Here is a 27,626-nt window from a genome sequence, read left to right as displayed (position 1 = left end):
TTCATAGACTGGAAGGCTTTATATTGTTAAGATGTCAACACCACCCAAAGCAATCTACAGATCTAGTGCAATCTCTATCAAAATCCTAATGACAGGGGCGCCTGGGTGGCTCAGTGGGTTAAGCCGCTGCCTTCGGCTCAGGTCATGATCTCAGAGTCCTGGGATCGAGTCCCGCATCGGGCTCTCTGCTCGGCAGGGAGCCTGCTTCCCTCTCTCTCTCTCTGCCTGCCTCTCCATCTACTTGTGATTTCTCTCTGTCAAATAAATAAATAAAATCTTTAAAAAAAAAAAATCCTAATGACAGTGTTTACAGAAATAGTAAAACCCATCCTAAAGTTCACATGGAATCTCAAGGAACCTCAACTAGACAAAATAATCTTGAAAAAGAATAACAAAGCTGGAGGACTCAACTTCTGATTTCAAAACTTACTACCAAGCTATAGTAATCAAAACAGTGTGGTACTGGGGCGCCTGGGTGGGTCAGTCAGTGGGGCGTCTAACCCTTGGTTTTGGCTCCAGTTATGATCTCAGGGTCCTGGGATTGAGCCCTGCATTGGGCTCCCCACTTAGCAGGGAATCTGCTTATTCTTTTCCCTTTGCTGCTCCTCCTTCTCTCTCTCTGTCAAATAAATATATAAAATCTTTAAAAACAAAACAAAACAAACCTGTGTGGTACTGACATAAATATAGGCATGGAAACCAAAAAATAAACTAGAAAGGTCAAAAGAAAACTCTCCCATATATGGCCAAATCATTTTCAACAAGGGTACCATGACAGTCAACATGGAAAGGACAGTGTTTTCAACAAATGGTATTGGGAAAACTGGATATCTACATGCAAAAGAATGAAATTGGGCCCGACTTTATATGGAATACAAAAATTAACTCAAAAGGGGTCAAAGACCTAAACATAAGAGCTAATACTATAAAACTCCTAGAAGAAAATATAGGAAAAACGCTTCACGATATTGAATTTAGGAATGATTTCTTAGATATGTTAAATCAGAAACAAATGGAGGAGGGGCAAGTGGCCGGCTCAGTCAGAAGAGCTTGCAGTTCTCGATCTCAGGGGGTTCATGAGTTCCAACACCATGCTGAGTGTAAAGATTATTAAAAAAAAAAAAAAAAATTAGTAAACTACTGATACACTCAACATGGATAAATCTCAAAAACACTTTGCTGAGCCAGACACAAGAGTATGCGTCTTATAATTGCCTTTATTTCAAGTTCGAGAACAGGCAAATTAAGTTACAATGATGGAAATTAGATCTGTGGTTCCCTGTGCAGGTGATGTGTGGGGAATGACTGGGAGGAAACATGGAGGGAACTTTGAGGTGGTAGGAATGCGCATTTCACTGTGTTTAAATTATGTCTGAAAAGGGAGGGTGAGTGAAAAATCCCTCTTAATAAATCTCGTTTGAAATGCCCAAGCCATAAATCAATCAATCAATCAATCAATAATTTGGTCAAGCCCATAGAAGGTTGAAAATTTTGGGTACTCTACACATTCATAGAAACTTCTCTAGTAACAAACTATAGAAATGATCCCTGAAAGTATAGTCTTGAAGGTTGAAAATTTTGGATGAAGGACTTTCTGAGACTTTGTGAGGACTGACAACCCAAAGTGACTTGAGGACAACTGGAGGTAACAGCAATCACCTGAGAGGGTTCCTGTGAGAATTAAAGGAGCTGTAAAGCGCTTACCACAATGCTTGGCACACAGTAGGTGCTTAATGCATCAGTGAAAGCTCTGGTTCGCATTCCAGGGAACAGACTGAGCGCGGTCGCGGAAGACCGGACTCGCTCCTAAGGTGGTTAAGTTCCCTGTCACTAGAGAGTGCGCAAGCGACCTCTGGTGCCCTGAGGGTTTCAGTGCCCTCAAAAGGCTGACCTAACAGCCTCAAGTTATGTTCCTTAGAGTCTGACTTTCCGTCTCCGTGCTTCAAGCACCACTTATGAAAGCGTCCCCGACACGCAGCCCGCAATGCAGCAACCTCCCGCTCCCGAGGAAGTTCGGAGAGTCCACCCGAGAAACAGCTGTGGAACCACCCAACGCGCCACCTCAGCCCCGCCCCTCGGCCCCTCACCCCTGAGGGGATGGGCAGAGCACGCAGGCGCCGCGCCCTGCCATTGGCTCGAGCTGGCGGGGGAGGCGGGGCCTGACTAGACTGCGGTCCTGCTGTGTTGTCATTCGGCGACGGCTAGAGGACACAGTCAAGATGGCGGCAGTGTCTGGCCTGATGCGGAGACCCCTTGAACAGGTACACAGCGGCACGCGTGCCTGCGCGCGATTCCTGCCTACCTTGCGTCCCCTCTCAGCGTCTTCTCTCTCCCCGCCAGGTCTCCGGGCTGCTGAGGAGGCGCTTCCACCGGACGGCGCCGGCGGCGCTGCAGGTAAGTGGCCTGGACGCCCGCCGGGCCAGGGAGGGGGCCGTCCATCTCCGGGCGGAGGCGGGGGACGCGCCTGCGCCATGGGGAGAGGGACAGCGGCGGGCCCTGGAGTCTACGGATTCCGACGTCCAGCCTGGGATTCGTCGTGCTTCTGTTGGGACCCAGCACCGGACACACCAGCATATCACCCCCGCCAGGCTCATTGGGAATCTGTGGGGCGGTCTGACTACACTAGACTTGACGCTTCTTCCCTCACCCGCCTTTTAAATCTTTACTGTACTAAAATACATAAATCCAATGTTCCCATTTTGAAGTGTATATTCAGCGGCACTAAGTCCAATTACTGCGTTGTGAGACCGTCACCACCATCCGTCTTTAGAACTTTGTCACCATCACAACCAGAAACTCTACCCCTTAAACAGGAACTTCCCATATCCCCCAGCTCCTGGTAACCTCTATTGCACTTTCTGGGCCTGTGAATTTATCTATTCTAGGTACGTCCTGTAAGTGGAATCCTACATTGTTCTTTTAGGTCTGCTTTATTTCACTTTGCATGGTTGTTTTCAAGGTTCACGTATGTTACAGCATGTGTCAGAATTTCATTTTTTTAAAAGATTTTATTTATTTATTTGACAGATCACAAGTAGGCAGGGAGGCAGGCTCCCCGCTGAGCAAAGAGCCCCATTCCGGGCTCCATCCCAAGACCCTGAGATCATGACCCCAGCCGAAGGCAGAGGCTTAACCCACTGAACCACCCAGGCGCCCTTCATTTCTTTTTTTAAGGCTAATATTCTGTCTTATGCATATACCACATCTTGTTCATCCATTCATCTGTTGATGGATATTTGGGTGTTTTCACCTTTTGGATTTGTGAATAATGCTGCTGAGAACATTGGTGTGCAAGTGTCTGAGTCCCTGCTTTTATTTCTTTTGAGCATCCATCTAGAATTGGAATTGTTGGATCATATAGTAATTCTGTGTTCAACTCTTTGAGGAATTTCCCACTCTCCCCCCCCTTTTTTTTTTAATTAGAGGATTCTACCAGTCTGTTTAGTAAAATAACTTGTAGATTCTGAAGGTAGTGTTTGGAAGTGCCTGGTACCTAGTGAGTGCTCAAAACATAGTTTTATATGGGCCTCCTTAACAGTTCTCTGTCCCACGCTATACCAAGTGTGGAAATAAACAACCCAGTATAATTTCTACTTAGGAAACTACTTATGAGCTGGTCTGGCCAGTAAAGAGATTTTTGTTAAGTTTAGAGGCACATCAAGAAAAAAGTGTTCGGGGGGGTGCCTGGGTGGCTCAGTGGGTTAAAGCCTCTGCCTTTGGCTCAGGTCATGATCCCCGGGGTCCTGGGATTGAGCCCCACATCAGGCTCTCTGCTCAGCAGGAAGCCTGCTTTCCCCCCTCTCTCTTTCTCTGCCTCTCTGCATACTTGTGATCTCTGTCTGTCAAATAAATAAATAAAATCTTTAAAAAAAAAAAAAGTTCAGTAAACTCACTAACAAATCCAGTGAGGCTGTATGATAAAAATGTTACTTTTCTAATTCTTTGAACTTTTAAAGAGAAGCCTGTTCTAGCGATAGTTTTTATATTATGTGCTGTAGGCAACCTAGGTAATTATAAAAGGAGAGAACCTCAGTAGTATCTGAGATAATTCTGCAGTCATCCTTGTTGATTGTTTTCCCCATACCTGTGACAGGTGACAGTTCGTGATGCTATAAACCAAGGTATGGATGAGGAGCTGGAAAGAGATGAGAAGGTATTTCTGCTTGGGGAAGAAGTTGCCCAGTATGATGGGGCATATAAGGTAACCCAAAATACAATAAAGCAATATACATTGAGGTGGCTTTTGGCCCCCATATACACTTAAAAGTAATGAGATCATCGTGTAATTTTAGGTTAGTCGAGGCCTGTGGAAGAAATACGGAGATAAGAGGATCATAGACACTCCCATATCTGAAGTAAGTCTTCCATCAGGAAGCGGACCTTTCAGGGGCATGTTAAAGTGTACGCTGTTCTGATTTTTATGCATTTTCACTTGTGTTTATATTTTACTTATAGATGGGCTTTGCTGGAATTGCTGTGGGTGCAGCTATGGTATGTAATCCTCTTTATGAATCTCATCCAAAGATACTTCTTTTAACATGACCTTTTAAAAATATCGTTTGAATTTTGGAGTGGTTGCCACTTTTTATCACTTTTCAGTTTTTCAAAGATCTTTGTTTCTGATTTGACAGGCTGGGTTGAGGCCCATTTGTGAATTTATGACCTTCAATTTCTCTATGCAAGCCATTGACCAGGTTATAAACTCAGCTGCCAAGACCTACTACATGTCGGGGGGCCTTCAGCCTGTGCCCATAGTCTTCAGGGGGCCCAATGGTGCCTCAGCAGGAGTGGCTGCCCAGCACTCACAGTGCTTTGCTGCCTGGTATGGGCACTGCCCAGGCCTAAAGGTCGTCAGCCCCTGGAATTCAGAGGATGCAAAAGGACTTATTAAATCAGCCATTCGGGATAATAATCCAGGTCAGTAGAATGACCCTTGGGTCTCTTTTGAACCTTAAAGAACTAAGTCGCAATCTTTGCCTGGAGGGAAGCCGTTAAAGCTTCTAGTTAGGCTTAGATATATCATATAAAATGTCAATTAATGGGGCGCCTGGGTGGCTCAATGGGTTAAGCCGCTGCCTTCGGCTCGGGTCATGATCTCAGGGTCCTGGGATCAAGTCCCGCATCGGGCTTTCTGCTCAGTGGGGAGCCTGCTTCCTCCTCTCTCTCTCTGTCTGCCTCTCTGCCTACTTGTGATCTCTCTCTGTCAAATAAATAAATAAAATCTTTAAAAAAAAAAAAAAAGTCAATTAATGATTTAGAGATATGGTAAAGACCGTTTTCAAAAAGGTTGTTTTGTTTTTGCTTTTCTGACTGTAAAGGGGCCTGCTAGGTACCTACAATGCTGATTTAACTACAATAGATAAAATTAGGATTGACCAGAATATAAATGTTGGTACCTAAACCATCCTCTCAAGGCTACTAGACACAATAGTTGTGAGGCTTCCTACTTTCACAGTGAAACTTTTTGCAAAATGAGTCATAGTGTTGTATATACATTTGGTCATGTAGTTACTTCTGTTAAATATTTGTATTTTTCAGTGGTGGTGCTAGAGAATGAATTGATGTATGGAGTTCCTTTTGAATTACCCTCAGAAGCTCAGTCAAAAGATTTTCTGATTCCCATTGGAAAAGCCAAAATAGAAAGACAAGGTAAGAGCACTTAGTACATCTTAAATATTATTTGTAATCTAGCCCCTGTATTTATGTTGGTCAAATTCTTTTTTTTTGTTTTTTTAGAGGTGGGGGAAGGTCAGCAGTGGCAGGCTAGAGATAGGGGGAGAATCTTAAGCAGGCTCTATGCCCAGCCCAGAGCTTGACTAGGGCTTAATCTCATTACCCTAAGATCATGACTTAAGCTTAAGTCCAACAGTTGGATGCTTAACTGACTGAGCCTGCCAGACGCACCTCGTCAAATTCATTCTTGAAGTTACTTGCCTTTTACTTTGATTAGGAAATTATAGGATGAGATCAAGTTAAGAAAATGTGTCCTGTTTTGCTTATCCATTTATGCTTCCTAATTCTCAGTCCAGTAGATTTGTATTTCATCTCACCTCCCTGGAATGGAGTTGAGTTGAAGATTTTACAAATGAGCAAGAGCCACAGTGGCTGTGGGGCAGTACAGCATCTTTGGTTTCAACCTGGCCTCTGATCTGTGACCACTTTGTTTCAGGGACACACATAACCGTAGTTGCCCATTCAAGACCTGTGGGCCACTGCTTAGAAGCTGCAACAGTGCTATCCAAAGAGGGAATTGAATGTGAGGTATGTGGACATTCACTTCTGGAAAAATCAGAAAGTTTCCTTTTAAAATTAAGACCCAGAAATAAGAGTTTGAATTCTTTAACAGGTTAACTGAGTGTAAAATCTTGCTTTGCAAATACCTAGCTTTTTATTGTGTAGGTTCTTTCTCAAGTTGGAATCCAGCCTTGGAGCTGGAGTTCAGGAGAGGGGCAGACTTAGAAATCAGGGTCTAACTCCTTCATGTCAGGACCTGCCACTTGCTGGTTACACTTGGGCAAGATCTGTACTCTTAATCTCAGCCACATCAGCTGTAAACTGAGGAGAATACACTTACTGTCCCCTTGGGGTGGTTGTGGGAATCACACAGTGTAGCACCTGGTACACAGTGAGCAGTCAGTTGGTAGTTATTAGTTGTTTTGACAAGAAGTAAGTTAGCAAAGGAGGATAAGTGAATTCTTAACCACTTGTGGTAGAGATAAAGATTTTCATTTTAATTACAATTTCCCGTTTTACATTTTGTTCTTGGATAGGCAGATTCGATCTTCCTAGACCCAGAGATTAACAGGAAGTAAGAGAGGGAGTGGTATTACGGGGATGAGACTACATTTGTGGTGCAGTGGCTCTACAAATCATATCTATGTTGTCTGTTTAGGTGATAAATATGCGAACCATCAGACCAATGGACATTGAAACAATAGAAGCCAGTGTCATGAAGACCAATCATCTTGTAACTGTGGAAGGAGGCTGGCCACAGTTTGGAGTAGGAGCTGAAGTTTGTGCCAGGATCATGGAAGGTATTTCAGAGAAACTGGTTCTAGAATACTCAAACTGTAATAAATAGTGTGTACCTTGATACTGGACAGAGATTAGAAGCTAGGCCAACAGTCTTAACTTGTCACCTTGGCATTTTTCATTTGGGTCGATGGGTGTTTTTGGTGGGGGAGGAGTAAATGTTTTTTAAAAAGCCAGAAACAGTCCTGGTAATGAGTATTCCTTTAGAATTTTCTCTCTTTTGGAGAGCCATACCTCCTATGGGAAGGTGGTGGTGCTCAGTGGCTTTTCTTGCCTCTCAGTTAGCCTCCTTCTCTCCTAGGCCCTGCATTCAATTTCCTGGATGCTCCTGCAGTTCGTGTCACTGGTGCTGACGTCCCCATGCCTTATGCAAAGATTCTAGAAGACAACTCTATACCTCAGGTTAAAGACATCATATTTGCAATAAAGAAAACATTAAATATTTAGTTTGGACTTGAATTTCAAGTCGTTGGGATTTACTTAAAATACTTGCTGTCTACTTGACCTGGATTGTACTGTAAGACCTTATGATTCATAAAGTTATCTCTAAAGCAACAACACATATGTTTTTGTACTTGGAAGAATTTAAATGTGCTTGTATGTGGAAAAAACTCCTCTCCTGCCCTAGACTCCATGGGGTTTTTTTCTGGTCTGTTACAATCACCACATTCTTTGAATAAGGCTAATGTAAAATTTTAACCTCTCATAAGGACAGGTATGAATGTGGCAGAGTTTTGCAGAAATATGTATCCAAAAAGGACAACCTGTATGTAAAGGTAAAAGCTATCATCTACATTTACTATTAAATTGTTTTGATAAGGAATAAAAGAATTCCTAATATGACTAATTGTAATTTTATATTCTTGAAGTAATAAACATGGGGTGGGTGGAGGTCTTAAAATTCTGCTAAGAATTTCTGTTAAGAAATGAGCAACACTAATCACCTAAACTGCCATCACATTTGTAACAGGAACTTGTCCACAGACTCTTCAAATGCCCAATTGTAATCGGGTTCCCCTCCAAATAAACCAAAATTCATGTCAAATATTTTTCCCATTGCCAAAAAAGACATTCTACCATATGCTGTCCTCTTTAGAAGTTGAGACAGAGGGCGCCTGGGTGGCTCAGTGGGTTAGGCCTCTGCCTTCGGCTCAGGTCATGATCTCAGGGTCCTGGGATCGAGTCCCGTATCAGGCTCTCCGCTCAGCGGGGAGCCTGCTTCCCTCTCTCTCTGCCTGCCTCTCCGTCTACTTGTGATTTCTCTCTGTCAAGTAAATAAATAAAATCTTTAAAAAAAAAAAAAAAAAAAGTTGAGACAGAAAACACAATTAGTTATAGAAGCATACAAAGGGTGCCTAATTTAAATAGCAAGACAGGATTGTTAGCTTTTAGTAATTAAGAGGGAAAATATGACAAAAAGGAGACATCAGGTAGGTAAGAAGGAAACCAGAAATACTGTATGGATCTATTTTTTTATAAAAGTTCCCACAAAAAATCCCCACTTCAAATGCCTAGCCAAGCTACAGACACATTTTCTTGACATGGTTTATTTTAATAAAAAATACAGCTGAACATTTATCACAGATTAAATGAAACTATACACAATGACATTCTCTCTGCATAGTAACCAACACTGATGTGTGTATTTGAATTTTTAAATGGATTACTGATAATCCTTTAAAGTGCAATTTATTTAAGGGTTTAAACAAATAATAGGATAAAGGATCTAATAAATGAGTAACATTAGAAAGATGATGTATTTGGATAAATCTTTCAAAAATCAGAACTGATTTCTGTGGATGCCAAATTTACTTGTGTTGTAATAATAACCCCCCCCCCCCCACAAACCACAAACTTGACTTTATTGCTGAGGATTAAGGAGATCCTCTAATCCGGAAAGCGCTTTTCCTGATCTTAACATTTTCTGCCTGTCCAATATACTCTAACTAAAAGGAACTATGAGTCGAGTGGTTGCTTTCACAGCCCTGAGTTCTATAACCACAATGGTATTCCTGTTAGAACCTAGAGAGGGTTCCGGACTTGACTTGCCTGTCTATCCGAATGGAAAAGGAAGAACTCAGTTGCTTCTCTCACTCCACGACATAACTAGGCTTCAGACTACAGTGTTAATAATGTCTAAGATGAAATAAGGTAGCAAAAATGGGAGTTGTCTAAGAAATAACCAGAAAATGCTTTATAGAGAAATGAGAGGAACGTTTCTGGGAGCTGTCTGATGGGAGAGGAGGGATTGCAACACAAAGGTCATTCACTGCTGTGACTGGACGTGGTCATTGCTTTTGTGTCCCTTTCCTTCAGTGAGTGAAAAGGCTGACTCCAAAATGCTGCTGCCCCCGAAAGATGCCCATTAGAGGATGAACCAGACTCCTTTAAAATGGCAATAAAGGAGCAAAATAAATATTTCTTAAGGCAGAAATGCCAGCCTGACTTTATTCTATTTGAATATTCCCCTCTTGAGAAGCTTCTTGTACAAGCATCTGCAAGACAGCAAGTGGCTGTCCTGGCTCATTCATCCGGAGAGAGTACTTCAGGGGCTGGAGGTGGGAGGAAAAAACAAAGAACTTTTCCCTCCAAATGTAAACACGAAGCTTTAGCCGATCTTAGGAGCACTATGATCACAGGTTTCGGCTTTCCTCAAAGTTCCCTTTTGGAAATTCTGGATGGAGCTGAGTAAGGCCCCGCGGCTCACACCATTCACAGCCTGGGGCAGGAGCTGTGTAGGCGCCTCTGTGCTCGCAGGAAGCAAGGGAGCTGCTGGTGGTGGAGGCGGAGGTGGAGGAGGTGGAGGTAATGCAGACATCCCTGGGTGGGGGACAGAGAAAGGGGACAGTCAGTATCATCTCTACCAACCCCCCCGGCACACATGCTACTGCTCAGTCCTAGGTAGAAGGGACTTCGACGAGCCTGCCAATGTTTTCCTGCAGAGGGACCAAGATACCCAGTTCTATGTGTTTTTTTTTAAATGCTGAACAAGAAAACTAGAAGCATCAAAGGGGAATTAATTAAAGGTTGCCATTTCCCCCAGGTAATAAGTCATCTAAGACTGAATATCATAGATGATATGAAACTCTACACAGTGACATTCTCCCTGCATAGGTGAGGCTCTAACTCCATTTCCAAATTTTAGCAGTGGTCCCCAAAGAAAAGTTCCATCGGCTGCTTCAGGCAGGTCCAGGGCACCTACTGAGCCAGTAAGTCAAGACAGACATTTGTATGCACAGAGTTGGGCTACCTGAGTATCAATCACTGACAAAGGACGAACATTTCTTTAGCTGCCCCAACACACACAATATTTGAAGGATGTGATTTAACAGAAAATGACAAGCCACTCAGGATGCTAGGCAAAGAACAGTGCCTGCTGGGTTTGAGGGTTCCCCAGGGGCGTGTGTCTTGAATAATCATTTTCTATTAGGCTGCATTAAAGAAATAGAAAATGCTGGTAACTGTTAGCAGCGCAAAGCAGGGGGCAGAAGGCTCTCTCCCTGGCAACAGTCTTCTCGAGGAGTCTTCCTCGGGACCTTCCTTCCACGGGGCTTCACCCCGGAACAGAACGGAGCTGCAATAACCCTACACCTTCGCTGAGCATCAGGAGCGACTCCGCCCAAGTGGACAAGGAGAAGGGAACTGGACACATATCTAAAGCTTCCCTTAGCGTCCAGGCATGCCAACACGTGGCAGTTACAGTTTTGAATCGATGAATGAGTTACTCTCCTAGGACAAAATAAAAGCTGAATACATCCAAAGACCTGCTTTAAAGAACTTGCTGGTGCGGCAGAGTTACGTGTCCTGTCATCTGGGAATCCTGCAGCTCTCGGTGACTCTCCTGTTTCTGGCCTTAGTCTCAGCCCCTCCTAGGTCTACACAGCAACACATCCTGTTAGGTGTCCCTCCCCTCTAACCTGCTGCCCAGCTGTGCTGGTAACAAGTAAACACACCCTTCACCACCTGAGTTTCTATGGTTAAGTGGTTCAGGATCACCAAGTATTTAGCTAAGAGCATCCTTTTCACCGAGCGTGACACATAACAGTTCAAAGTCTTGTATTTCATGGAAGACCACTTACCTTCATCTCTTACTCAAACCTAAGCCAGCTGCAATTAAAGAATCACACAGACACATACATTCATGCTCTGCAATCTTAGAATTCTCAAACGGTGAAAATACAGCAATATGAATAAACACTAAATACAGACAAATGAACAAAATGTAATTCTCACTGGTACTACATAGGAACAACCAATGAATGAAGTCCTAGTATGTTCTCTGCCAGGATGACTTGGGGAAAAATGTTCGCAGCTGTGTGTTACAGGGTTACAAAGATAAAAAGGACTTTAAACCCACAATGTTTGCTGAGGTGAGAAGAGCAGAGAGAATAAGCATGCTAGAAGAGGGTTTTGGAGAGTGGCCAGTGAAATCCCAGGAGGAAGGGGGTGTCTCTGAAGGCTCTTGGGACTCAACAGCAGCACCAAGAGTGCCCCAAGGAGCCAGCAGGTGACTCCGCAGTGCCGCCCACTGGCCAGCATCTGGGTTTGACATTCAGTGCCTGCCGTGTATCAGAAGGGGCTCCAGAATTTTCGGAGAGAAGAGGCACTGCAGGTTCCAAGAGGGAAGACAGGCTCTGGGCTGCAATAGCACTGGTTTTGTGCTAAAGGCACAGAAGAGCCATTCAGAGACCTGCTACCCCTTCAGCCTGGGACTCTGGTAGGCTAGCTAGAGTGGGTCTCAGCTGCTGGACCTGGATCTAGGTTGCCTCTTGGCACAGAATAAATCTGCTTGGCCCTCATGAGGAGCCCAACCTCAACTTTGGCTGCATTACCAGCCACTCAAAATTAAAAGTGCAAATTGACTATCTCAGAGTATTCCCATACTCTGGGGGTGATATTTAGTACCTGGATCTGTATTTTTCCACATAAAGTTTGAGATTGTTATGGCTTTAAATGAATCTCCTTGAATAAGTAGGTAGCATAAATAAATAGACGGTCCCAAGTGTCAAAGAGTAACCTGTGCTTATAAAGCAAATGAGACGTTGAAGGTCTGTGCCAAAAGAGAGGCTGTTCATCCAAGGGTAAGGAACAAAGTAACCCTGGCATCTGTCCCCAGGAGGCCGGACCAGACCCAAAGGGCCTAACTGTCCCACGAGGCCCACTTTCCTTACTGGGCCTGAGACAATGAGGGCTGATATTCAGGTGTACAACAAGGGCAAGGCCAGACCTCATCTTGCCAGCTCAGAACACTCTGGAAGTGGGGAGGAAGTCCACGGTCAGAAGACCAGGAGTAGAAGAAGCAAGAACAGACCCAGGGACTCAGCCACTGACTGCAGGCCCAACACCAAGATTTTTTGGCCTTTTCTTTTTACCTTCTCTATAGTCCACAAGCTTCCTTTAAAGTTTGTGGGGGCTTAAGCTACAACACGTTCTAACAGTTGGCAATACTGACAGGGGTCAAATTCAGAACTGGCTATGTGGCCTGAGGCAGGCCTGACAGCCACCGACTCCTCCCCGCCAACAGGTCCCAACAGCCCTTACCGCCAGGCCACAGACAAGACCAGACAGATTCTGTTACATTGGTTGTTAATTAGAATTTAAATTAAAAATTTAAAGGGGGGGATGTTGGTTGCTAACTGAATTCACCCAGCTTTGAAAAATACTGGCTTCCAAACCCAGGATGAGGGATGCTCCGAAACAGTTCTCTTCCATCCTACCTACTCCTAGTCAAAAATCCCAAAGCCAGCTACTCTATCCTCCCCAGAATCTCATTCACCAAACTGAGAACCTGGCAATCCAGAGCCTCAGTTAGATCTAGGGTGGAAAGCCTTGCCAGAAAGACCCTCACCAGCCTTGGCGAAAGAACGTCTGGGGACTGCCCTTTCTTTGGGGCCAGTTTTAGCAGTGGGCCATCTACAAGTCTCTGCAGGTCTGTCTTTGTGGTCTGCGAATAGAAGCAGGGAGACCACAGGGCCACCAGACCAACACCAGACCTGCTAGCCACCCTCGAGAGGGAGCAGATAGCAGTGACCCCTGGAAGCAGACCGCGCTCCCAGCTCTTGGCAACTGCCTTTGTATTTTTCCTCAGGTAGATGAGAAGGCTGCACTCTTGTCCCAACGCAAGAATTAGTAGGGATATTCTAGAGAACTGTTTTTCCCTACTGTCTGTTATAAAAGCCGGTGAACTGTCTTCCTAAAATCAAGAACTCAGCCAGCTAACACTCTTTCCCTGCATCAGAGTAACAGGGAACCATTATTTTTGCTGCACCAACACTGTGGGATCCTGCTTTCCAAAATGAAAATATAACAAAATGCCATGCAGTTGATTTGCAGGTTTTGAGCTGTGTTTTAAAACTACAATCAGAGTGGAAATGAAGATTTTAAAGGTCATGGTGAAAATGAAATGAATGTAGATGAAGTCATTTGGGTGCTTTTTAAAGATGCTGTATTTCGTTTAGATGTTCAGATAAGGAAATCGTCCCAAATCTGCTTTCCCATTTGTTCATCACTTCTGCGATCTCCACACACTGGGCCCCATTTCACATCCAGAAACAGAGCATCTTTAAAGTTAGAGAAATCAGTATAGCTTACTTTACCGAAAATTCACGTTCAAAATGGTGCATGCTCTACTGAAAACAGCAAAGAAAGAGAAAGAGAGAGAGAGAGGGGACACATGTCATTATTCAGATTTCAGTGTCTGTTAAGCAAATAGTAAGAGACAGCAAAATATTAGTCTGCACCACATGCTGATTCTTCTCACTGCCAAGCTAAGACCCACTTCACCGCAAAATGCACTGGTTTGTAAACAAGACGGTGACTATTTTAGAACACGGAAAATAGGCTCAGACAGTAATCAGCGAGTCAACGTGCTAACAGAGTTGCCAGATAATCGCTTTCCTCTTCATACTTTTTTTCTGTGTCCCTGCCCCTGGAGCCATTTAGATGGGATTTTTTTTTTAAGATTTTATTTATTTATTTGACAGAGAGAGATCACAAGTAGGCAGAGAGGCAGGCAGAGAGAAAGGGGGAAGCAGACTCCCCGCCAAGCAGAGAGCCCGACGTGGGGCTCGATCCCAGGACCCTGAGACCATGACCCGAGCCGAAGGCAGAGGCTTAACCCACTGAGCCACCCAGGTGCCCCTAGATGGGATTTTTATTTGTTTATAAGCACAACACTTACTTCAGAAGACCTGTGAAGGTTTTAATCCCCGCCCCCCACCAAAGTGGAGTGAGTACAGGAAGTGCAATTAGTTCTACTGCTAAATAAGGACAGCTTATCAAGAAGGGAGAAAAACTAGAACTCATCACTTTTCCTCAAATCTTCTATAATCTAAAATGGAGACCTGCCTTTTTAAAGCTGGGAAGAGAACGAGCACAGGGAAGGTCGAAGGCGGAGTTCCTGGGCAGGGGCAAGTCACACCTCCCCCAAGGCCACCTTCTACAGGCTGAATTTGGGCAGGGAGTGACATTTGCTTACTTGTGGCTATAAAACTATTAAAGAGAAAACAAGCCAGGCAAACATGGCTCTTGTCTTCCTTTTAACTGACTAGATTCCAGGGTAAATGTGAAGGATAATGCTCTTCCTGACAGAATCCCAGAGTTCCTGATGAACGGGGAGAATCGCTTTGTCTGCAGAGGGGCTGAGAAATGAGGCCCACGAGGGGCTGGGCAGGCTGACCACTCCCCAGGGACAGCTCTGGGAGGATGCTGGGGACACTCTGCCCTGTGCCACCTCTACCCACACCAGCCTTACCCCCTTGGGCGTGGAGGTGGGGAAGGAGGGCTGAAAGAGGGCAGGAGAGCAGAGCCAACACACTCTTCAGAGAAACACTGAAGGCCGACCTGCTCATCCCTAAGATGGCAACTGCTTTGTATGTGTGTAGAGGTTTCGAGAAAAAGAAGCAATTCATATGGCCGGAGACACGGATTCTGAGCCAAGAATGGGTTTCAGACTTTCACCTGGCCAGACAGAGTCGGGAAATTCCCAACATTCTAAATAAATATATCTCTTTTTTGTGTCTTACTTATTCTCAATCATCCTTCCTATTATTCAAGCTTTTAGTCACTCTGTGCCCATAAGGCTCTGTTTTCCCTCGTCAGCTCTCTAGATTTGAAACTTCCCTCTCTCCCCACTCATTCTGACACCTGAGTTTTCTATGAATTGCCAGCTTTCTCTCCAAAATGACTTCCTTTAAATTATTAGCTGCAAGCAAAAGGGCTAGAGTTCTCTTGCGGGTCATTCATGGCTTCCACTTTATAGCACATCGCTGCTTATAAAGCTATGTGGTGTACACGACCTAATAAAGACCAGGAATTCTTTTAGAAGTCAGCTTCAGAGAATGGAAATTACTTGTCCAAGGTCTCAGCTGTAAAGTGGCAGAGCTAGGACTCTGGCCCAGAGTGCTCCGACTCTACCTTCAGGGCTCTTTTCAGGCCACAGAGCAGTGTTTAACAGCACACACCCTACTGTGCACCCTAGAGAACAGGCATTCCATCAAAACCAACCAGGTAGGGGCGCCTGGGTGGCTCAGGTCATGATCCCAGGGTCCTGGGATTGAGTCCCACATGGGGCTCTCTGCTCAGCAGGGAGCCTGCTTCCTCCTCTCTCTCTCTGCCTACTAGTGATCTCTGTCTGTCATATAAATAAATAAAATCTTAAAAAAAAAAAAAACCAACCCAGTAAATGTTCAAGGTCGGAACCAAGTTTGGATCCTGGCTCTAGCATCCCCCACTTGTGTGACCTTGGTCAAAATCCCTTAACCTCACTAGGGCCTCCGTTTCCTTTGCCTTTAAAATGGAGCTTTAGTAGGAACTACTCTCACTGGAAAGGAAGGTATTCATGGGGATCAAATCAAACCATGACTTTACATTACATAGAACAGTGCCTTGCACAAAGTAAATGCCTAAAATATGTTAGATATGCTTATTAAAAACAACAACAACAATCGTTGAGGGTCTTTTCTCAGTTAGCTTTCCCAAAACACTCTTTTGCACACCTGTTTTAAAAAGAAACTACACACACACCCAATAGCAAGATGTCAGGCCTATCTACTCCCAAAGAGAGTGCCAGGGTGTTGTGTGTGTGTGTGTGTGTGTGTGTGTGTGTGTGTGTGTGTAAACTGGGACCTTCTAAACTACTCAGTTCTAGGAATACAAAGTGTAAACACAAGTTGGGGATATTTACCATGAAATAAGTCAGGACAAAGAATTTTAAAGCTCTTGAAAGAGTGACTTTCCAGAGGCAGGAAGTATAACCTTCAGCAGAAAAGAAAGGAATGGTCTCACTGAAAATATAAGAATTGAAGCAGAAGTTTTAGAGAATCTCACTCCTCCCAAAGGAATGACCAGCAGACCTAGGGAAATGGCATTTCTTCCATCAATCTGGTAAGGACCTCAGGAAGAGGAGCCATGGTAAGGAATGCGGGAGGCCCCAGCCCTTACCTGCTTGCTGGAGAGAGCTCATGAGAGGCAGACCGCTTAGCTTATCATCGTATGTCCTTCTGCCCCATACTAAAAGTCACGGAGCCTAAGACCACCATCAGCTACCACGAACGGGCTTAAGGCTGACATTTTTCGGGAGGAAGACAATGTGGCCAACGGAACTTGCCTAAGTTGATCTCTTGCTGAGCAAACGGGATCCCCAGTGGATTTACAGTATGCTTGATTAGAAGGGACAATGAGACAGTCTCCCCTTAATTCTGACCTTTTTGCCTTTGACAGAGGAGGGAGCCAACACCCAGACATGTAAAGTGATTCATCAAGGTCTCCTGATAAGGAACAGTGTAGTGAGGGCTTGTGTATGCCAGGTGCTGTTCTAACCCCATACACGTGGAATGTGCTGGATCCTCATAAAAACTCCTGTAGGCAAGCACTGTTACTATCCTCACTGACAAATGAGAAAACAGAATTAGGGAGGCCAACTGTCTTGCCCAAGGTCCCAGAACTAGCAAGTGTTCATCCTCAAGTTTAGGTTCCCTGGCCCAAAGCATAGTTCCCAAGGGCTCCCAGATTGAGTTGTGTTTGAGAAGCTACCTTGAGCAGGAATTGTTAGTTGAATACTTTCCTTGAAAGTGAAGATTCTTCCTTCCTTTATTGAGAAAACTGCCTTTTATCATAAAGCTAGAAGACACTATTCTTCACTTGGTTCCCAGATAAGCATGCCTTTTTTTTTTTTTTAATGATAAACTTGACCTAGAAATAAAGACATAAATTGGAGTAAATGTGATTCCAGCAACAAGATGGGCAGCGTGCAAAGAAGCAGTGAGAAAGATGAGCCCACTGAGAAGCTTGGCCTCCTGTCTTAGAAGGAGGATCAGTCTAGGCAGGGACCGACCAGCCAGAAGATGCCACCCGTAGGCTGGGCGTCTGCTCTCACCCAGCAGTGGCCTTGAAGGCAGGGCAAGCCCAGATTTACCGAGCAGCAAACGGGCACGGCAGCACCAAACCACTACCTGTCTGTGGCTCCCTTCTGCCTTGCACAGAACAGAAGCTGGTGCAGTAGTTTTCCAGGTAGAGATTCTCTACTGAAAGAGGGGAAATACTGGGAGTAGAAAAATTACCAGAGTTGGACCCCAAGGAAAGCACTTGTTTAATAATGTCTATTTCTTGGAGTTCTTGAGAGGCACTGGAAAAAGAACTCCACACGAACTAGGGCCCTATTCATCTCTGTAACCCAGGACCAACCACGGTGTCCAGCACATTGCAAGCTCTCATTCAACGCATCCTGAGTAACTGAATGAATAAACTCACCGTTTAAGGCCTGAAATGCTGGGTTGACAAGCGAATGCTTATCATTTTTAAGAGATGCATTACAGTAAGTGCCCAGCAGAGGTCAGAGTAGAGTCTTCAGGGCCGAGACCGTTCATCAACAAATCATGAGAGGAGATAAAGGAAAGGAGCCAATAATTGCTGGGAACCTACCACCTCTGCCAGGCTCTGTGCTTGGGTCTTCACATGTTTTCCAGCTCAATCCTTACAACTCCCTTTCAGAACAGGTCCGATCAAATTCACAGTAAAGCCCCCTGCCGCTCCCACTCACCTCAACGTTTTTCCAACATTGCCTCCAATTACAAAAGATCCCTTCTTCTCTCATTCTAAAAATGTCCTCATCTCACGTAAACCTGCTACAGTATGAGATAGCTCGAATTCAAAACACAGGTAAAATCAGAGGGTTCACGAAAAAATCCAAATAGATTGATAATTCCCCAAGGCATTTAAAAATGAGAACTGGAAGTTAACGTCCCACAACCACTCTAATGCATACAGTAGGTGCTCTGTGTAACTAAAGAGACATCTCGTGCATTAAAGAAGCATTTATGGATTCTCACTCTTCATTCAATTTCCTTCAAATGTCTAAGTGGTGTGAAATTAATATCCTTTCTTCCATTAAATGGCTGAACATGATCTGGGCAGTGGAGTTCCAGAAATTTCTGACTAGTCTATACAAGTCACCCCTACACAAGAGAAAGAAGACTATATTCTTTCTTGAACAGTATTTGGGGGCTTTCTTGTAAAAGCTGCTCATAAAGTCGGCCAGGGAAAAGAATATCATTCCCATGAACCAGGTACTTGGATCCTCAAAACGAGTCCTGGCCCAGAACGCTCGGCAGCAAGCCACCAGGAACCACCCTCAGTCAGCAAGAGGAGATACCACCAGCCAGAAGTAAGCTGTGCAAACTATTCCCTTTACACTTGCTTGTCATTTTCTCAGAAAGGTCAGTTAGAAGATTTGAGAGCAGATGGGTAAAGTTCTTGATAGCTCCTTGGTGCTGCCTTAGGCCTTGATGAATATGGAACTGTCAACTCATAAATCAGCCCCAGGCAGTGACCCTCCCTCCAGAGAGCTGCAGCAACTCTTCCAAGCACAGCTGACAAGCTCTGAAAGCCAGAACCAGCTCCTCTGATGTTGAGAGCATCTGGTTCCCTTAAGAAGTGAAAAGAAATACTGGTCCACCAGTGTTTTTCTGAGGCATGCAAAATGGTCAGAAAAGAGATACTAATTCAAAAAAGAAAGAGGGAAAGAATTAGAGACTATTCTTATAAATATTCCCCAAGATATATTCTTCCCATTTTTTCTTTTTCTTTTTTTTTTTCATTTAAAAAAAATTAATGTTTTATTTTTGAGTGCAGTTTTGGGTTTATAGAAAGTTGACCTGATAGTTACAGAAGTTCCCTATGGTTCCCCTCTTTTAAAAACCACTGATTTTTTTGCTGTTTCTACAGTTCTGCCTCTTATAGAATATTATATAGCTGAAATCATAGAGTATACAGTCTTCTCAGATTGGCTTCTTTCACTTAGCAATATGCCAGTTTTAACTCATTTCTTTTTAATGTTAATAATATTCCACCGTATGGATGTACCACAGTTTACTTACTGGAGGACATCTTGGTGGCTTCCAACTTTTAGTGATTAGGAACAAAGCTTCTATAAGCATTTGTGTGTAAGTTTCTGTGTGAACGTGAGTTTCAAGCTCATTAGGATAAAGACCTAGGAGCAGGAATGCTGGATCCTATGATAGTTCTGTGTTTAGTTTTATAAATGAACCGCCCGATTCTTCCAGAGTGGTCATGCTGTTTCGTGTTCTCAGCCGCGCCGAGTGACAGCCCCTGTTGCTCCACAACCTCACTGGTTTGGGGAACTGGGGCCATCCCATCAATGCTTTTTTTTTTTTTTTTTCAAACCAAACTCATGGTAATCTGACTGAATTCGCAAGGGCAAAACAAAGGCTAGTCACTGCATGAATAGTCATCAGGAAAGCAGAAGCTAGGCGGTTCCATTGCTCCCACACCTGGGCATTTCACCAGTGCTGCTTGGCGACAAAATGACATTGTGCCTGGGCTCCCCAAGGGGAGAGCTCTGGCAGGACAAGGCACCCCAGCAGCAGCACAACTGTTTCGATTGGCTCAGATCAGCTCAGCACATACCAGGGCAAGATCTGATCTGAGGAGCCCAGCATGATGCCTTTTAGCACGAGAGCAGGCTGGAGGTAGAGGGTGGCTGCTGCCTCTGAAACCAAATACTCCACTCCTCATGAAGTGGGACTTGGGACAGAGAGACCCTCAGCTCTCCCAGTGTGCACTCCCCAGGGGTTCCCTGGAGAAGGCTGACCCCTGCAACGCTTGTGCCTGGGCCAGAAGGCAAAGGGCCGCACTCCTCCTCCTGCTGGGTGAGAGGAGGGTGGCAGGGACTGCGGCTTCATCACTCACCTGCTGTAGAGGGTGGAGTCGGTGACGACGGGGATGTGAGAGGTGAGCTGGCCCCAGATCCTGCTAAGAGAAAACACAGACAAACCCTCCTGGGGACCAAAGACAGACATCTAGAATCTGGCCTGAGCTGGGTACCCACTGTTGTCTGAGGATCTGCACTTGGCTGAGTGGGTGGGTCTTGTGGTAAAAGGTGGGGAGGGACAGAGAATTCAGAGCCTGGACCCAGTGACCACAGGTTTCCCCCAGGGTGCAGGGTATGCTTCGTCCCCAGGCCACTAAGGGCTCCCTGCTACCCGCTGCCTTCTACACCCTGCCTGGGTTGAAACAAACTCTGAGCTGTCGACGGCTTGTGCAATTGGCTCCTGACACAGCCTCTGCCCCTGCATAATGAATGACAAACGACAGTGGCCACAAGTGGTACAGGGGACAAAGCCATCCAGGGAGGCCACTCTAGAGGAAGCAAGAATTCTCCACAGCATCCAACTGACAGTGCTCTCTGCAGAAGTTCCATTTAATCAGCAGCTACGTTCAACTAGATAGGGTCAGCCTGTTTGGTTTGTGGATCTCCCAGGCCTCTTCTTAGATGAAATCCAGTAAGAACCTTTTTTTCCATTAAAACAGCCTGCATATTCCCATATTCTCAGCATCCCCCCTTTGCTCAGGAGTCCCCAGAGAACATCCTGCTAGCCTGACAGCAGGCCAACGAGCAGAGAGGTTCCTACACAAGCCTTTCTGTGGCCATGGGAAGCCCCCTCCCCACCACAGAGGTCCTCTGGAGTGAGTGACCGAAGCTCGAGGGAGGCCCTCAATCAGGCCTCTGAGAAGCCTCCAACCATCACCTCACCTACCACCCACAGGACAGGCTGGGCACAGCACCGACACTGGGCGTGAGGAGAAACATCCCAGTTAAACCACATCTCCCTCAAGCGGAGTAGCTTTTCCCTGTTCGCCTTATTCTCTCACCTCCCTATAAACAGGAGAGGCGTTTTACTGAAAAATGAGGTAAAACCCAACACATCCTGACAGAGATATGTAAAGGGGAGAAGATGGCACGTGTGATTCCAGTGGGGTCTGGAGATGATCTGTCCATTTCCACCAATGGCTACATGGCTTTCCTGAACTTCTTGAGGGTGTGGCGGGGTCCTGGGAGTCTGTGGAGTCTCATCCGGGTGCATGGGGCCCAGAGCCTTGCAGGCAGGCAGGGCCTCGGGAAGGTGGAGAACACTGAGCCAGGCTTTCTCTGCCTTCTAAGGAATGAGCCACTGGACAGAATCTGCCCGACATGCTGGGCGGAGACATGAGTCTCAGCCTAACACTGATGATGACTGACCCATATCCATTTCATCAACTGTGGAGAAAGGAGACCTCCAACTCTGGAACTGCCCACTGGCCACAGCAGCGACTATCCCTGAGGAGCCGGCCTTGGTCTTCACTGGGGGCCTCCCCACCTCTCTCCCTTCTGCAGCTCAAGTCTGCAGGCAGTGGTGTCAGCACATTCCCGCCTCTTCCTGAAGTCGACGACCCTCCCCGAGAGCCCCGCTCCAGACTTCCAGCCTCACCCGCACCGCCTGCTACCTCTGGCTGCAGCCCGTCCAGGACTCGAGTCCTGTGTGCCCTGGCAGGCATCTCTTCACTGACTGTGCGGGGAAGACCCGAGCAGGCACGAGCTATGAACACCCTCCATGTCCTCCCTTCCTTCCACTTTTAAATGCTTCTGCCTCTTCATCCAGTTCTCCTGGCTCCTGCCTCCCAGGAAGAGATGGACGGGCTTCCTCTTTGGTGAGGCTGACAGCTGGGCTCCTGAGCCTAACCTCTTGGCCTTCCGGTCGCTCTCTCTTGCACATCTTCAGCTTCTCCCTCTCTGCTCAGCCCTTCTCCTGTCTTAAAGTATACGCAGCTATCCCTCAACCTAACAAAACCTCCCCTTCTCCTGTGCAGGTTCGAATGAAGCCATGCCCTCTCTATGTGGAACTCTACCTCACAGATTCATAAGGGGGAAGAAAAAAAACGATTCATAGGATGCATAAGGTGGAAAAACTGAAGGATCTTTCAATCTGGCCCTGATTTCCGAAGATGGAGATACTAAGGTCCACAGCCACCGGGGCTGGGCGAGGGGCAGCCAGGAGCGGACCATGCTCTGTGCCACCCCAGCCCTTCTGGAATGATGCTCTTTGCCACCCCCCCCCCACCACACCCACACACTGTTCAGTGCTTTCCTCAACCCACGTATAAGGGCACTTCCTCCCACCATGTAGGGACCAGAGTAGAGGGCAAGACTCAGGGTCGTTTCTATTCAAGAAGGTTCTACTAACAAACAGGAGGCCTCGTGTTGTTAGTTGGGGTGGTTTTTCATCCATGCCTCAAGCCCATCTTTGATCAAATCTCACCATTAGTGCAGAGGCCGGGTTACCCCATAACCTCTGAGGATTCTTCAGCACATGAGTCCTGTGAGCCCGTGAATGCTGTCACAATTCTTTACTAGGGGCAGGGTTCTCTTGTTCCCTACACTGCTCAGTGTCTGGCCACTAGAAGCCAAAAACTCTTGACTCCTCATCCTGACCCGTGGGCCCGGAGGCCCCACTACAATCTATAACCAGTTACCTGAATTATTGGAGTTGCTGTATTTTGCTGAATGCTCTTCACTGTTCTCAACAGCAGATCGTTTTGACTTCTTTAAAAATAAGAGAGAGAGACGGAGGGCAGCAAAGGATAAACACACTGAAGCCGAGAGTTAGAACACAAATATTTTCCAGGCACACAGTGAAACTAGCTACACACGAGGTCATATTTGGCCTCATAATTTAATACAGTTAAGAAGCCACGAGCCACAACCAAAAAGGGGAATAAAACCAAGAACGCTGAGTTTCCTATCTCAGGCCAGTCATTCTCCCCACTTACATTAGGCTGTAATCATCCCAGCAAGCCAAGAAACTATACAGTCCATTTCTCCACTGATATTATGTGGCTCTTTTTTAAAAGCTGCATCAGTCATCTGGAAATAGTTTTAGCTTTCAAGGAGATATAGCACAAAATCTTGTCATTAACTAAATGTGCACTATTAACCTACAGCTTTCTTCACATGTAGCCAAGAATTCGCAACGAGGGGATGCCTGGGTGGCTCAGTTGGTTAAGCATCTGCCTTCGGCTCAGGTCATGATCTCAGCGTCCTGGGATCAAGCCTGGCCATCTGGCTCCCTCCTCAGGGGGGAGCCTGCTTCTCCCTCTCCCCCGCTCATGCTTTCTCTCTTTCTCTCATAAATAAAAAAAATCTTTAAAAAAATAAAAGAATTCACAGAGAATCCAGAGACACCACGCTTACCTTTCGAGCTAAAATCTTTCTCTTTTTCCTTTCTTCTTCAGATCCATGGTGAGACTGAGCTCTTGTCAGTCTTCGATGCTGGTGAATCTTTGAGAGACCACAATTCATCACAAATGTAAGTGTATCCTATATCAGTGAAAATCTCTAACATGTTTTGCCAAATCAAGTTATTTTGGATGAAAATTTTGTCCTTCCTCAGCCTGTTGCCTCCAAGCCTGGGTCTGGATGTCTGAGAAGAGTCTGCCAGAAGCTGAAGACCTTTCTCCTTTCCCCCTGTTCCTTCCTGCCCTTTGCTCCTCTATGGAAGACAAGTGTGGCTCCCAGCACCTTCAGAGCAAGGACCACGTGTGCCCCCACCTCTACCCTGCCTGCCCCAATCATAAAGGAAGACCATGTGTTAATGGATGTGCTTGTCTCCCTCCACAGGCTCGGCACCTTGAGGGTAGGACTGTGAAGTAATTGGCTACCTCACAGCATTGAGCATGCAGCCTGGTTCAGAGCAAGGATGCAAGAAACGTTTATGGAATGAACAACCAGTCAAAGGTAAGTCACTGGGAATACGGCGGCAAAGGATGGGGACACTAAAAGATCAAATGCCATTAAGGAGCTAGTAACATGTACCTGTTTCTGTTCTTCAATTAGTCTTTTCTCTATACATTCTTTGGCGATTCTCAATGCCTCTTTTAACTTCGTGGGGATCTGAAAGAAAAGAAAGTACATAACCCACTGAATAAAATGGTCAGAGATTTTCTTAAGCCCTGGTTTTAATACAGGACTTAACTGGTTGGTTATCACAAAGGAGGGAGTCTGCAATAGAGCCAGGGGACGCCTGAGTGGCTCAGCAGGTTAAAGCCTCTGCCTTCAACTCAGGTCATCGTCTCAGGGTCCTGGAATCAAACCCCGCATTGGGCTTTCTGCTCAGCCGGGAGCCTGCTTCCCTTCCTCTCACTCTGCCTGCCTCTCTGCCTATTTGTGATCTCTGTCTGTCAAATAAATAAATAAAATCTTAAAAAAAAAAAAAAAGAACCAGTCACAGGTACCCACTCGAATATTATCCATCCCCTCCATGCTCACCGCAGTACCATTTTTTCGTAATGAATATATGAAACATGTAAATAAACATGACATGTTCCAAGTAACTCAAATAACTCAAGGGGCCTCAAATGGCAAAACAATCTTGAAACAGAAGATCAAAATCGGAGGCATCACACTTCTCGATTTCAAAATACATTACAAAATTACAATAATCAAAATAATGTCCTATTGGCATACAAACAGATACATGGACCAAGAAGACAGAATAGAGAGCCTAGAAATAAAACTCTCATGTGGTAGAAGGTGAAATGATATTTGAGCAGGGTGCCAAAAATACATGGTAGAGAAAGGACAGTGTCTTCAATAAACGGTGCTAGGAAAATTGAATGTGAAAGAATGAAGCTGGACCCTCACCTTATGCCATGTGCAAAAATTAACTCAAAACTGGACGGAAGACCTGAAACTATAAAACTCCTAGAACACAACAGAAGCTTTAAGATATTGGATCTAACAATGATTTTGGATAAGACCCCAAAAGCACAGGCAAGAAAAGCAAAAACAGACAGAGAGAACTTTCTGGAAACTTCTGCATAGTAAAGGAAATGATCAATAGAGTAAAAAGGAACCCATGGTACGGGAGGAAATAATTGGGAACCATACAAGGGGTAAGAGCCAAAATATACAAAGAACTCTTATAACCTGACAAAAGAAAATAAATAACCTGATGGAAAAAAAAAAAAACGGATGTGTCACAAAAAAATAGATGATACCAGAATAAAGCTTGAAAAAAAAAGATTAGAAAATCTAAGAGGAAAATAAAACAAAAAACAGGCAAAGGACCTGAAGAAACATTTCCTCAAAGAAGATTTAACAATGTGCAACAAGTGTATGAAAAGATTAATCAACATCTCTCATTAGAGGAATGTAAATCGAAACCATGCTGAGATACTACCTCACACACATTAGGATGGTCATTATTGCAAAAACAGAAAATAACAAGTGTTGGCGAGGAAAGGGAGAAATTGGAGCCCTCGTGCACTGACAGTGGGAACGTAAAATGGTGTGGCTACTGTGGAAGACACCACAAAGTTTCTTGAAAGGTTAAAAATAGAAATACCTCATGATCCAGCAACCTCACTTCTGGGTACATATCCCAAAGACTGGAAAGCAGGGTGATGAAGAGATATGTGCACACCCAAGTTCACTGCATTATTCACAATGGCTGAGAGGTGAAAAAAGCCCAAATGTCCATTGACAGAGGAATGGATAAACAAAATGTGGTATGTGCATACAGTGGAATAGTATTCAGTCTTCAAAAAGAAAAGAAAAGAAATCCTGGGGAACATGAATGGCTCAGTGGGTTAAGTGTCTGCTTTTGGTTAGGGTCATGATCCCCGGTCCTGGGATCGAGCCCCACATCAGGCTTCCTGCTCAGCAGGGAACTTGCTTCTCCCTCTCTCTTTGCTCTCTCCCTCTCTCTCAAATAAATAAATAAAATCTTAGGAAAAAAAAAAAAGGAACACATGAACACAGAGGACATTACACTGAGTGAAATGAGCCAGTCACAAAAGAACAAATACTGTAAGCTTCCGGGTATATAAGCCATCTGAAATAGTCAAAGTTATGGAAGCAGAAAGAAGTGTATTTGCCAAGGGCTGAGGGTGGGTTAATGGGAGAGTTGTCTGATGGGTCTTGAGTTTCAGTTACTGATATAAAAACGTTCTAGGAGTATGTTACACAACAAATGTGAACACAGTTAACACTACTAAAGTGTACACTTAAAAATGGTTAAGAGGGGGGCGCCTGGGTGGCTCAGTGGGTTAAGCCTCTGCCTTCGGCTCAGGTCATGGTCTCAGGGCCCTGGGATCCAGCCCCATGTGGGGCTCTCTGCTCAGCAGGGAGCCTTCTTCCCCCCTCTCTCTGATTGCCTCTCTGCCTACTTGTGATCTCTCTCTGTCAAATAAATAAATAAAACCTTTTTAAAAAATGGTTAATAGGATAACTTTTATGTTTTTTTATCATAATGAAAATAAAAAATATATACAGCTTATTGGAACACACACAAACCAATTCAATTAATTGTCGTATTTTATAACTTCAGAGAAATTTTCTCTGTGAAAGTTTTATTTTCTGTATTTCATAAACTTAAGCTTTTTCCTGCCAGAAGACATTCTTTTTTTTTTTTTCTTTTGGAGAGCTAGAGGGTGGAGCAGAGGGAGAGAGAGAATCCTAAGCAGGCTTCAGCACAGAGCCCGATGTGGGGCTTGATCCCTCAACCCTGATATGATGAGCTGAGCTGAAATCAAGAATTGGATGCTCAATGGACTGAGCCTCGAAGGCGCCCCCTGCCAGAAGATACTCTTCCGGAAGATACTCTTCTAGCCTGGTACCTGGTATGCTTCTGACCTGTTGTTTCAGGCCTGGGAAACAGACAGCTGGATCATGTTGAACTTTCTGTCTCTATTCTTCTTCTTCTTCTTTTTAAGATTTTATTTATTTGACAGACAGACATCACAAGTAGGCAGAGAGGCAGGCAGAGAGAGAGGAGGAAGCAGGCTCCCTGCTGAGCAGAGAGCCCGATTTGGGGCTTGATCCCAGGACCCTGAGATCATGACCTGAGCCAAAGGCAGAGGCTTGAACCCACTGAGCCACCCAGGTGCCCCTGTCTCTATTATTCTTTTAAAAATTAAAATTTAAAAACCTTTGAATAGGTAATATGGTTCAAAATTCAAAGATATGAAAGGATACATATACAGTAACGAGTCTGCCAATGTGTTCTCCTTCATGGAGGCAATCAATGTCACCAGTTTCTTGTGTATCTTTCCAGAAAGAATGTACATACACAAGAAATTAACCTTGATTCTTAAATCATGTTGTCATTGTTGCACAGACTCTCTGGTTCAGAGAAAGAACAAGGTCTAGTAATAATTCCTAGGCTGGACAGGGTTGGGGAGAGCATATTTATTTACAAGGCCAAATGTATTTCCTGGGGAGTTTCAGTGAAGAAGAGATGGATTTAAATGTTTTTCTTTCC

The 27,626-nt window shown here is 44.9% G+C and overlaps 2 protein-coding genes and 1 pseudogene across 17 annotated transcripts in view; 1 reads left to right on the top strand and 2 right to left on the bottom strand.

The window, feature by feature from the left end:
* Positions 1 to 1,488: 1,488 nt before the first annotated feature.
* On the bottom strand, positions 1,489 to 1,564 carry LOC132012595 (small nucleolar RNA U3; annotated as a pseudogene).
* A 590-nt stretch (positions 1,565 to 2,154) lies between these two features.
* On the top strand, positions 2,155 to 7,875 carry PDHB (pyruvate dehydrogenase E1 subunit beta). The gene is made up of 10 exons (XM_059390057.1): positions 2,155 to 2,261; positions 2,341 to 2,394; positions 4,094 to 4,201; positions 4,293 to 4,355; positions 4,456 to 4,491; positions 4,632 to 4,917; positions 5,539 to 5,649; positions 6,170 to 6,261; positions 6,893 to 7,034; positions 7,334 to 7,875. Exons 1-10 carry the CDS (start codon positions 2,220 to 2,222, stop codon positions 7,477 to 7,479), a joined length of 1,080 nt encoding a protein of 359 aa, XP_059246040.1. The 5' UTR covers positions 2,155 to 2,219; the 3' UTR covers positions 7,480 to 7,875.
* Positions 7,876 to 9,551: 1,676 nt separating this feature from the next.
* PXK (PX domain containing serine/threonine kinase like) overlaps positions 9,552 to 27,626 on the bottom strand; it is an 80,176-nt gene continuing 62,101 nt past the window's right edge. Inside the window, exons 14-20 of one of the 16 annotated variants that reach the window (XM_059390046.1) lie at positions 24,179 to 24,256; positions 23,558 to 23,644; positions 22,840 to 22,909; positions 20,239 to 20,301; positions 13,629 to 13,661; positions 11,112 to 11,139; positions 9,801 to 9,852 (exon numbers count right to left, since the gene is read on the bottom strand). In XM_059390046.1, the coding sequence (XP_059246029.1) occupies positions 13,642 to 13,661; positions 20,239 to 20,301; positions 22,840 to 22,909; positions 23,558 to 23,644; positions 24,179 to 24,256 (318 nt within the window). In that variant the 3' untranslated portion in view covers positions 9,801 to 9,852; positions 11,112 to 11,139; positions 13,629 to 13,641. Of the gene's footprint in view, positions 9,862 to 11,105; positions 11,140 to 13,623; positions 13,662 to 16,216; positions 16,288 to 20,238; positions 20,302 to 22,839; positions 22,910 to 23,557; positions 23,645 to 24,178; positions 24,257 to 27,626 lie in introns of those variants that run through there. The other 15 variants (XM_059390051.1, XM_059390048.1, XM_059390055.1 and 12 more) reach the window with 15 other exon arrangements.

The sequence above is a fragment of the Mustela nigripes genome, chromosome 2 (assembly GCF_022355385.1).
Source record: "Mustela nigripes isolate SB6536 chromosome 2, MUSNIG.SB6536, whole genome shotgun sequence".
In the NCBI taxonomy this organism is placed as follows: Eukaryota; Metazoa; Chordata; class Mammalia; order Carnivora; family Mustelidae; genus Mustela; species Mustela nigripes.
This window is presented reverse-complemented; position numbering and strand designations above follow the sequence as displayed.